The sequence below is a fragment of the Natrix helvetica genome (genome assembly GCF_964273705.1).
Source record: "Natrix helvetica genome assembly, chromosome: 1".
In the NCBI taxonomy this organism is placed as follows: domain Eukaryota; kingdom Metazoa; phylum Chordata; class Lepidosauria; order Squamata; family Natricidae; genus Natrix; species Natrix helvetica.
In genome coordinates, this window is record NC_138548.1 from 208,048,101 (window position 1) to 208,060,381 (window position 12,281).

At 37.4% G+C, this 12,281-nt stretch overlaps 1 protein-coding gene across 1 annotated transcript in view; it reads left to right on the forward strand.

Moving 5' to 3' along the window:
- The window catches only part of LOC309390546 (gametocyte-specific factor 1-like), a 194,147-nt gene that overhangs the window by 169,857 nt on the left and 12,009 nt on the right, over positions 1-12,281 (forward strand). Inside the window, exons 3-6 of the mRNA XM_081949973.1 lie at positions 1,397-1,494; positions 7,376-7,502; positions 11,610-11,690; positions 12,005-12,065. Of these exons, the coding sequence (XP_081806099.1) occupies positions 1,397-1,494; positions 7,376-7,502; positions 11,610-11,690; positions 12,005-12,065 (367 nt within the window). The remainder of the gene's footprint in view (positions 1-1,396; positions 1,495-7,375; positions 7,503-11,609; positions 11,691-12,004; positions 12,066-12,281) is intronic.

The window sequence follows — 12,281 nt, forward strand, 5'->3', positions numbered from 1 at the left end:
AATTCAGTTTGTTCCCAAATAACTCTGTGGGATGATACTATCTCCCTAAGGCACCCACGTCATATATGTGGAATAAAAGAGTTAATAAAGGGTCATCCTTCCCAGGCAGCCCAAGAGGGCTTATGACGGGGCTTCTTGTAGGTAGTCTGTTACCCTCTACGCCCATAGTTGACATCCAGGAGTTTGGAAGAAAAAGATTAGTCCCAACCCTAATCAGAGCACTGCAGGTTTTTAGATCCTTTTTCCTTGCTGAGGTAGAAAATCAAGTGACAGCCTCCTTTGTGGTAAGTAGGAGGACTTTGAAAATGTCAGTTTTCAATTTTGCCAAGATATTGAAAAATGTGCATTTCCAGTGGATGGGGTAAGTCAGTTGCCAGAAGAATGACTAGGTTGATTTAGTTAGTTTACTAATAATAAGCATATGATAGGAATTGGATTCCTTTGTTTAAAAGTATCTAATGGTTTCAGCTGTTGATCACATCTCTTAAAACACGGGTGTTAAACTCGCCACGTCATGTTGCCATCATGTGAAGTATCAAAATGTTTTTTCCCTTCCCGGAGCTGGTATGGCCTGTATGATGCATCGGACACTTGCGGGCTGCCAGTTTGACACCCTTGCCTTAAAAACTTATCAAATAGACATGATTTTGCTGCACTTGGGATGGCAATCTGTTGAATTGTTTGTAAATAAGTATACTGAATTGTACTTTAGTTGTACAATCCAAGAACATCTCACGTATACTATTTTGTTAAATGTCATCTTTTACACTGATGGAAGAAATTTTTTTTTTCACATAGCATCTAATTGGAAATACTCATATTGAAGAAAAGAAAAATGAGAACAGTCTACTAGCAAAGATTCAGGGTTTTTTATAGATCACTTGAGATTTTAATAATATTGTCCTCAGATTTTTTTCTTCCTGTAGCTGTGTGTTGTTGTGGTCTCTGAATTGAAAGCAGAAAGGTGTAGCCTAACACAATGACGGCCCCACCTCAGACGAATGCCACTTATCTTATAAGGCCGGTGGGGACTGTGAGCAGCACCTCTTCCGTTTTCTTGAATAACTCTTTTAATTGGACTGTCTAATTGAGTAGCTTCAGGGATACAGATTTTCAGCAGCTTTTGTCTTCATTTCATAAATGCGCTCATTAACATCTGCCGCATTGTCTTGCTCTACTGACTACATTTCTTTGTTTAGTACCCTAATCGCCTAAACCTTCTGAGTGAATTTAATTAGCCAGCAAACTTGAAGTAATTTTGTGGTTGTGGAATACTAAGAACTGATAGCTTTTCTTACCTATCTGATTAATTCCAATGCTTTGGTGTGTTTTTGCATTGCATTTAGAAGAGTACTTGTGGGATACTCATTAGACCTTCAATGTTCTTTTTTAATAGATGCTTTGGATCCTGAAAAACTAATTCAGTGCCCCTATGACAAAAGTCACCAAATCAGAGCTTGTAGGTTCCCCTACCATCTTGTCAAGTGTCGTAAGGTAAGCTGTGGAAATCTTTTTGTTTAAATGTAGTTGACAATGCAGAGTATAAAGAATATTTGCCTACCTGCTTATTTCCCAAATAATACATTTACTTGTTTTTTGGACAAGTCAGTGTTATTGCTCTTCCCAGTTTCTTCAGGGTATGTTTTAGTCTTAATCGCCTTCGTTCCATTCCCTCCATTTCAAAATGTGGTCCCAGTGTTGTTGTTTTCATCATTTGCAAATGATAAAGAACTGGCTATCTTGATTAGGTTTTGAGCGGTACCAAATTTGAAATGGCATTTTTGGTTTTGCAAATATGATTTTAGCATGAATCATTTTCCAAATAATGAAAAAGATCTGACCTGTTCATTACATTTCCAGCAGTTTTTAGAGAATTAGTAAGCCATTTTAGCAATTAGTAAGCCATTTTAGCAATTAAGACAGAAGTAATATACCAATAACAGGAAAGTGTACTGAGTAACTCAAATCAGGAATAGCCAACACCCTAAATGACAGGCTCAAGAACAAAATGGATCTTGACAGACTTGAACATTGGGCCCCATCTAACAAAATGAAATTCAATGTAGAGAAAAGTAGTCTTACACTTAGATAAGAAAACCCAAAAGGCCCTATCTAACAAAATGAAATTCAATGTAGAGAAAAGTAAAGTCTTACACTTATATAAGAAAACCCAAAAGTACATATATAAATTAGGTGAAATCTGGCTTAACTGTGAGAAGAATATTGGAATCCTGGTGGACAATCAATTAAATATGAGCCAGCAGTGGGTAGCAGCAGCCAAAAAAGCCAATGTAATCCTAAATTGCATTAACAGAGGGATTTAATCAAGTTCCTATGAGATATTAATACCTTAGTAAGGTATAAAGCCTTAGAACCTAGAATACTGCATCCAGTTTTGGTCATCACACTATAAAGAAGATGTTGAGTCTCTAGAAAGAATGCAGAGAAGAGCACAATGATGATTAGGAGCATGGAGGCTAAAACATATGAAGAACGGTTGCAAGAACTGCATGGCTAGTCTAGTGAAGAGAAGGACCAGGGGTGACATGATAGCAACGTTCCAATATTTAAGGAACTGTCACAGAAAGGACAATCCCAAAGCACCTGAAGGCCAGACAAGGAACAATGGATGGAAATTGATCAAGGAGAGATTCAACCTATAAATAAGGAGAAATTTTCTGACAGAACAATCAACCTATGGAATAGCTTCCCTTCGGAAGTTGTGGTGCTTAACTGGAGGCTTTCAAGAAGAGACTGGACAGCCACTTATCAGAAATGGTATAGAGTAGGGGGTTGGATTATAGATGACCTGCAAGGTTCCTTCCAAATCTGTTATTCGTTAATCAGGGAAGTGGTCAGTGGCTTGCTAGGAGAGGGGATGTTGCCAGCTGCTGTGAAACAAATGATCATTTAGACCAGGGGTGTCGATTTCACATTGTCACGGCAGCATCACCTGACGTATTGGGACTTTTTCCCCTTCGCTAAACTGGGCAGGGCCAGTATGTGACACATCCGGGCCACGAGTTTGGCACCCCTGATTTAGCCTCTTGGATCTAACAGATTTAGACAGAGCTTGCTCAGTCTCCTTCCTTTTTAAGAAGGTTGTCGAGAAAATGAGGTGGAAGCAGTTACACTAACTCAATCCATAGCACACATACCCCAAGTTAGCTTGATAAATACATAGATGCAATAATATAAAATAACATAGTGAAAACCCTTGGGTGAAATTTTGCAATGCCCTCTTGTATGGAACTACCTTTGAAAACTCTTCAGAACCTGTCCCTGGTACAACCTGTTTGCCAATGCATGAAAGGATCCCGAATTATATAGCATTGGTATTGTGGGCAGTGCTTTGGTCACCAGAGTCCTACATGCTTTGACACTTAAGTATTATAGGACCAGTTAATTCAAGGGGAGTTCCCCCATTCAGTGAGTGCTTCCCATTTAGGGATAGTGAGTATCTTCCCATGTTAGGGGAAAGCTACTTAGAAAAAAAGTTTCTTAACTTCGGGCGAACTGGCTGTTAAATTGCTGGCTGGCCCCGCCCCTTCCAGGAGTCCCCACACACCCCCTTTTGGCTCCCAGGTAAGTGCAGGGAGGCCTACTAGGCCAAAAATGGGGTACATGGGGTGTAGCACCCCCACCCACCCCTTTTTTGCTCCCAGGAGGCTGCAAGGAGGCCTACTAGGCCCAAAACAGGGCCCGCCTTTTGCTCCCAGGGGGGTTGCAAGAGGCTGAGTGCTGCCTGTCACACCCCCTGACCATGTCCACCATCGCCATGCCCAGCCAGTCAGTCACTAGGGGGCAGAGAACCGATTGTTAAATTATTTTAATCCCACCACTGATTATAGAACCATTTATGGTTCAGTGAAGGAAGTCTCTAGGTTCATGGCAAATATCAGAGTAATTCTTGATGATATATAAAATTGTTCCAAGTAAACATGGTTCTCATTGAAAATAAGGGCTTCTGCAATTGAATACTGTTAATGTATATTATTCAAATTGAAAACTAGGCCAGAAAAGAGATTAGGATAGGAATGTCCTATGGGACAATGTATTTACTACTATAGGGTGTTTTTTTTTTTGGTATGGGAGATGTTTCAATCGTGAAGCCCACGCAGCTGCATACTTAAGTGGCACATCTCAGAAATAGATTCATCAATTTAGTGAGAATTAGGCCTTTTGGCTAAGATCAAGTGTAATTAGGCCATAGGCTTCTGTTGTGAGAAATCAGGAAAGGATGTAAAATAGTATATCTTCGTTAAGAAAAATTTGTCTATGCAGATGCTGATTCACTCACTTATTTAATTTAGCTGCTCATATGAAAAAAATTGTAATATTCAGGAATTCAGATGTTATTCCAGTACATAGCACCTAAATAAACAATCAGACACCAGCTCTCACAGCTTAGACAGAATTTGCTTTATTTCAGAATATATTTGGAGGTTCCTTATTCCCCCTCCTACTAATTTATTGTTAGGTTGATATAATGTAAAATCCCTAGAACCAATGATTTTATTCACCTGTAAGAAGTTAGAGAAGAAGCTGTTATGTAAACTTTAAAAATAGTAAATTTCCATTTTGGCTTTATTCCAGCTCAGAAAAACTCTAAACTTGTATCTTTCTTGGTGAATCTAAACATTTCAACATGTCACCTCAGCTTAGGCAGCATACTACTTAATAATGAGCCAAATAGTTGTTCTTCTTTGAGGGATTTATATACATACATACTGTACGTACATACATACAATTTTTTAAACCGGAGGTTCTTTGGGTTCCTGACTACTGATGATATTTATACATAATTTATACTCCTGGGGATATGTTTTTACTTTCCCAAGAATATGATCAAATATTTTCCCCATGATTTCTGCATTAATACGCTATTAATTCATTTGCAAAAACGCTGAGGGATTTTTCCTCATAAAGTGGGCCTCAGTCCTTTCTTAGTACCAACAAGACAAATGACCCATCAGCAGCATTGAGACCACCAAGTTTTTACATGACAAAGGCAAGCCAGAGTTTCGTTTGGAAGACTCTTAACCCACACATTTATTGATAATCTTCAGAGATTAAGTTCCAAACAAGCAGTAATCAGTGGAGCAGAATAGTTTGTCTATTGTCTCATTGCCAGTCTCAACAACAGAAGTCAGAATCTGAGTAGTTTGTCCTCAGCCAGTCCTTGAATTGTCACAGTATCCTCAGTTATCCTAACATATTTAATCTTTATTCCTGTTTCCAAGGAAGATGCATTTTTAACCATGCTTTACAAACTGGTCCCTTAACTGCAGACTCTTGCCTTCTTCCAGTAAATTTACTTTCCTAAACTAATATAAAACATATTAGCTTCTGAATATTTTGAATTTGACAAAACATTTCAAACTGGATTCACCTTCTTTTTCAGTTCCTTTCCCTGGAGCACCTGGCCTTCAATTTCTTCATCTAATTGAGATTTGGCATTATAATGCCTTTTCATGTTTACTTCATCAGAGCAACTCATTCAGTGCTAATGAGGCAAACTGCCTTGTCTTTCACCTCCCTGCAAAATAAATCTAATTCTCTTTTATAATAAGGCTCTCAAAATGAAATGATAGAAACTCAAGTTGCCTCTCTTCAAGAAAAACACCCTCAATATGTTTCCATCACACAGCTACAAGTTTTTCCTATGCAAGCTTAACAAAAAGTTGAAGTATTGTTGAAATCAATGTTTCAGATATCCTCAATATGTATCAATGCTGAAATACCTAGGCCAGGGGCAGTGGTGGGTTCCAGATCCCTTTGCAACCGGTACGGTGCAACGGGGCCGGGCATCCACCACATGAATGCAAGCAGCACGCGCATGCGTACTTACTGTCCACGATGCTCCAGCTACTCAGAGCGTCGCGCAAGCACCGTACGCTCCAAGCATGGAAGCCCCAAACAGCTCAAATACAGGTAAGGAGCGCAGGCGGGCGGGCAGGTCCTCCAGAGCACCGTACCAGAATGGTACCTGGTGCTCCCAGCAGGCACCGGTACACTCGTACTGGTTGTATTCCACCACTAGCTAGGGGTGTCAAACTCGTGGCCTGCCGGCCAGATGTATCATGTACTAGCCCCGCCCCCACCCCTGGGGAATGGAAGGATTTATATTCCTTGCAGATAGCTGGTCATTTACATTATTTTCAGAGAGTCGTTGAGGCCACCTGGAGGTTTATCTGTGTCCTCAGGGTTCCCTGAGTGATGCAAATGGGCATGGCGCCTTCTTGGAACTTCTGAAAGGACTGTGTTGTAGACTAGAGATAGATGATGTTGTATCAATTTCCCCTCTGTTGAGAGGGAAGTTCATTTCTGACATAGATGGCCTCTTTGACCCTTCTTTCAAACCAGTGGTCCTCTATGTCCAAAATGCGGACTTTGCTGTCTTTGCTGTCTTTTGTTTTTTTTAAATGCAGATGGACTGCTGAATCTTGTACTGATGGGTTTGTTCTCCTATGTTGTGCCACTTCATAAATGCAAACCATCCAGTCAGAACTGAAAAAGCTTCTTGGATGAGAAATGAAATGTCAACAAAGAAAAACAAGAAAGTCCAGTTGCATCTTGAAAAAAGCACTTTTGGGCCAAGCATGATCTGGATGACTGAGAATCTCCATAAATAGTCATGCATTGATTTAGATTTAACCATGTCCCAAAAGCAGTTGATAGAGGTGCTGTGGTAGTGGTAGTTCTGGAGTTTAATGAAAAGGCTTTGGAAAATAATGGACTAAGGAATGGGGGAAAGTCCCAAAAAGATCAAGAATACGTGAGTTCTCCTTCCAGTCAAAAGCAACCTAATAGATCAAAGAGATAAATGCAAGAAGAAGAATGGAACTAGTATGCCAAGTATGGAAAGGAAATTCTGGTTTCAAATTATGATTTCGATGACCTGAAATATTTACTGAATGTGGTCACTATGTAGGGATTCACACTTGTTATGCTAGTGATGGTGACAGTATGGACACTCCAACAGGAGATGGGTTTTGCGATATTTTTTCCCTATGTCCTGCCTTTCTCTAGAGTTATTTAAGATAGCATTTGTGCACTTGTTTTACAGAGCCCGACTAAATAATGGAACCAGCCACATGTGGCAAATCTTGATTGGATATGGTTAGTAGTTCGGCTGTAAACCAGACTAGGAAATTAAAAACAAAAATCTGTGAAGAAGATGATGGCAAACTTATTGATGCCAAATGGATGTTTCACAGAAAAATGAGGAAACTATTGTACTTATTTTATGTCACAGTTATATGTCACTGCTTGTTAAGATTTGAATTAAAATGCATTCATGCTGTTAAGACAATGTCTTGGTGACCTTTCAGTAAGGCTGCTATGATTTTGTTATCTGTACTTCTCTTTCTAGAATCATCCTGGGATTGTGGAACGGCTGGTCACTTGCCCATTTAATGCTCGTCATCAGGTGCCCAGGGATGAAATCAGTCAACACATATCAAGCTGTGATGACAAACGATGCATTGAGCAGGACATTGGTAAAAATAAATCTTTAGGAATTGACTGTTGACAGCTATAACAGTCCCTTACTTTGCTGTTAAGAGTTTCAAAAATGGTTTGTTGAATAAGTTCTCTTTTGCTTTCAAAAGGACTTTCAGCATCTGTTGCAGGTATTATAGACTGTGTGGTTTGCTGTTGAATGTGGTTGAAGTGGCGTAGGTTTTTAGCTACTATTTTTAGCTACTTCTTTTTTAATGACCTGACAGGTCCTTTTGAGTCCTTAGTTTCATAAATCAATGACTTTTTTATTGTCAAACATTGTGACATAAATTGTGCATGTTATAATAAAAGGTAGTCGGGGTTAGGTTTTTGGAAATAATAATTTTGAGTCACTGGCATCTCCTGTTCAGTGGAGTGAAGCAAGCGGGAACAAAAGCTATATATTACTTTCCCTTTTATGAAATAAGTGAACGTCATTGTGTTCTTAGTCCACAAATATATGTAACAGAAATTGAACATTAGCATTACACTTGGAAGTTTATTGATTGATTGATTGATTGATTGATGCAATCATTTATAAACTGTCCATTGATTAAATGACTCCAGATGATTTACCATGCTATACATAAAAAGTGATTAAACATCATCAGAAAACTTATAGACAGACAGTACCATTCAGCACCCAAATGACCCATAGTATAAAATATTTTTAAGGACTTCTTAAAAATCAGGAAGTGTGGGGCATTTCTTATCTTAGGAAGTACCATTTTCCAAAGGCTGGGCATCTACTGAGAAGAGGCATTCTTGAGCTCCTAGCTCCTTCACTTTCTGTAGTGTGAGAATCAGGATTGCTTGGAGCGTATTGAATCTGGACAGAATGGACCCTTCTGGGGAGAAGGAGCCAATGTTGCAACGAGACAACGTGCGATCTCAATGCTCTGAGATCGCCGTCGATACTTTTGCCGCTGGGTGGTCCAAACGGACCTAAACCATCCCGCAGAGACGGTGAACAGGAAGAATACATCTTGCTGATCTCAGGGACATCGCAAAGTCCATGATCGATCCAAGAGAAGTTCCTCAAGCCGGTGACAAAAAATCCAGCCATTAGGCTGATGAAGTCGGGGCAGCTCCAAAACGGAAGGATACGGAAAGAGAAAGTGTTTCCAGCTGGTGAAGAATTTTTACCGTTTTAAAAGAGACTGCCTATAAAAAACTTTAATTTAAATTGGAAAACAGAACAAATAAGCAGCGGAATTAAATTTGGAATGGTTTTGGACAGTGGGTTATCTTACTTTTTAAATGCTATCTTCATGGATGGAATTTATGCAAGCCTTTTAAAACAAATGGATTAACTTTTCTTCTATTTTTTTTCTTTTATTATTCTTTGTAACCTATGGACTAAAATTCTCCTCTTTCATTACTGCGGGTGTTCTAACTCATTCAAGAATCGGACTTTTTTTTAAACTTGAAATACAAAAAAGATACAAAAAGAAACAAAGAAAATTGCACCAATAACACTGCTACTCGGAGGCTGGAGGTTTATGCATTGGAAACGAAACACCTTTTCTCACTGATTATTCTGGCTTGGCACTCCAAGGTCTCACTGCTTGTTTATAGAGAGTGATAAGAAGAAAAGCATACAGATGTCCCTTTGAAATATATCTTTAACCAGAGAAAGGTGAAAATAAAACATTATTGTGAGTCTATGCTTAATCTTGTTAAAACCTTCCAAGCTAGAGCAGCAGTGTTTGTTAGCTGGAAGAAAGAAATTTTAAATCTGCAAAAGGTATTCTCAGAAATACAGAAATTATCAAACACATATGAGAGGATAGAGAAGAAGTTGGAAGACTTAGAGCATCTAACAGCAAAATATGATGAAGAAGTTGTAGATGTTTATCAAGTGGAAAAAGTGGTGGTTAAAATCCTAAAAATCGAAGAGGAAAATGAATATAAAGAAATTAAAATTGCTGATATTTATGGTGATTGGTTTGTCTCTGAAAATGGAAAGAGTGGAATACTGAAAGAGGAATTAAATGGAGGGGAAATCTACCCCAGATGGCAAGATACAGAAGAAGAAAAAACAAAAGAATGTATGGATTTAAAGAGAAATTTTATTAGCAATATCATTGATAACACTACCGACAATCAAAAATAAGCTGATTAAGAAACAGAAGAAGGGCATCGAAATTACATGAGAGATTTTATAAGCAAGGAGTTGCTAAGAGGAGTCCATACAAAGTTGATTAAGGAGATGATTAGAGGACTGACACCACAAATGGCAGAAGATATGAGACTGTTTTACTACTGGAAAGATACAGATTGATATGGAAGAGTATAATTTAAAACTAGTTAAACTTAGTGAAATTTAGCAACAATATAGTTAAATAAATAATTGATAATTATAATAATATATACAATGTGTAGTGTTATGATAAGCACTAATTGGATATGAATATTGAATGTTACCCATGAAAGGAAGATTAGAAATCCTTTTGGATTATATATAAAGGTTAATAAAAAAGAACTAAATTAGATACAGTTAAGTCTTGATTATTAGGGGGGAAATGTTATGATGTAGGATATAGTTAAATAAAGGAGGGATAATGATAACAACGTATATACAGGTATGGGTACAACATAAGGAAACTGGATGTAAATTGTAAACAGTAATTTGGAAAGGAAGATTAGAAAACTTTGTTATTAAATATTATGGATGTTTAGCTAGAATAGGACATAAGGATTCAGTGTTATTGGAGGATTTTAGAAATAGTAAATGAAATGCCAGTAGGTGGTTAAGTATTAAATCTTGGTATTTTTTATGAAGAAGGATGTTTAAACAATTATAGTCAAATGAAAATGGAGGTATGATGATGGTAACATGTATAAATATCTGAGTTAAAATATTTGAGTTAATATGAATTATATTTGTTGACTGTGGAAGAGATGCACGAAAGCCTTTTTGTAACCAACTGATACACTTTCTACAGTATGTAAAGAAGGATGTGATGTGTTTGTTTTGAAAAGTAAAAATAAAAAAATATTTTTAAAAAAAGAATGGACCCAGGGTAACTTTTTCCCATCTGCTAGTTGGGCTAATTCTGCAAGGAGAAAGCATTCTCTCAGTTAGCTCTTTGGATTGAAAAAACTAGCAACGTTTTAACCACTCAGATTGAAATACTTTGGAAATCAAAATCTTATTAGATATTTACGACCTCTAATATATGTATAAATGTGCCAGGATAAGTAAATATGAAAGAACCAATATAGCTTGACTATCATTTAGCATAAACCTGAATACTTATCCCTTATTAACCTAATGTACTGTAAACCTGGGAGTAACTACTGTTCTGAGCCAGTGTAACAGTGATTCATAGTAACTAAGTACCAGATTAAAGTTTGAATTTAACAGAATATCATCACTCTGGCTTAATTGTCAAAAGGTTGGCATCGACATTAATTGCAGTTAAGATTAGTCAAGGAGCCCCTTGATCTTAATCTGAAATATTCATCCCATAATTTTAATTTAAACTGTATTGGTTATACTGTAATTTACATCTTGAATTAAGGCAGGAGAAGGGGATTATTGTGAGAAAACAGCATGTTCTTGCAGCTCAACTCCTGATTGTAAGTAAAAAAATAAATCTGGATAAGAGAAATAAGGATAACTAACATTATATGTGCAGCTGGAGGAGAGTTGGATTTGAACTCTGTATTTCAGAGTTTTAGTTTGGAGTTTGAAAGAATGTTTTAGTTTCATGCTCTTAAGTGCTCATGCGTGGGAAGCAATGGGCACCCAAAATAAATTCCTGCTCCTTCATTTTCTATAGCCTCCAGGTAGATGTTATAGAAGATGTAGTCCCTATTGAGAGCTTCTACCACTCAAACCAATGGAAGAAACGGTCAAGGGTTGTTGTTTTTCTTGCAGTGTTTTAAAGAATGGCCTTTAGAAGCAATTATATTGCCACCAAACCTAATAGCCATCAATCCCCATCATTTCTATAAACTGAAGCCATTTGTAGGCTACCCCTTAGGATGGGTTACTATAGTGTAGCCAGATGTGGTTCCAAAGGATTAATGCTGACAGCATTAAATTGGGTCATTTTAGAAGCATTTTTTCCTCATGATTTAGTCTTTTTTTGTTATAGCAAGTCAAGCAGAGAATAAAAGAAAAGTGAATGTGATGAGTTCATGGCAATCTCCTCCATGTGAAGAAGATTGGGACAAAGGTGAGAATTGTGTAGTTGATAGAATACTGCAAGTTTCAGCCTTCCCTTTCCCTTTTTGAATGATATTTAATATGAAAAGATACTCCTGTCAAACCCCTGTTCTTGCATTATTTTGTGTCCTGTGCTGCTATTATCCTTGGCTAAGCAGAAATTAGAACATTTTACAACCTAAGGTTATGCATTCACATGTAGATTGATTATATTTCTGCATTGCTTCCTTTGACACCAAACCCTAGATTAGTTTTATCCCTAATAAAAAACAGAACTTATTTTCTTTGCCATAAGTAAAAACTGATATTTTTGTGCAATAATAGATATTGCAGACCAATCAGACTCTACCTTTGTTTGGGGTTCAAGCTGCTATTCAGTGAACAGGTAAGTTGTGTTTTCTTTCCATTCTTAAACTTACGATCATTCTCTTAACTCCTGTACATTCCTGTTTTCTCTAAACAGAAATTCTTTTAGGAATTTTTATTGAAAAGTTTTGCTATAAATTAGAAACATTATGGCTTATTGCTGACCTTTAAGAAAGTTATTACTTTATTTTTTGGTGTACTGTTACAGACAGTCCTCAACTTATAATCATTTGCT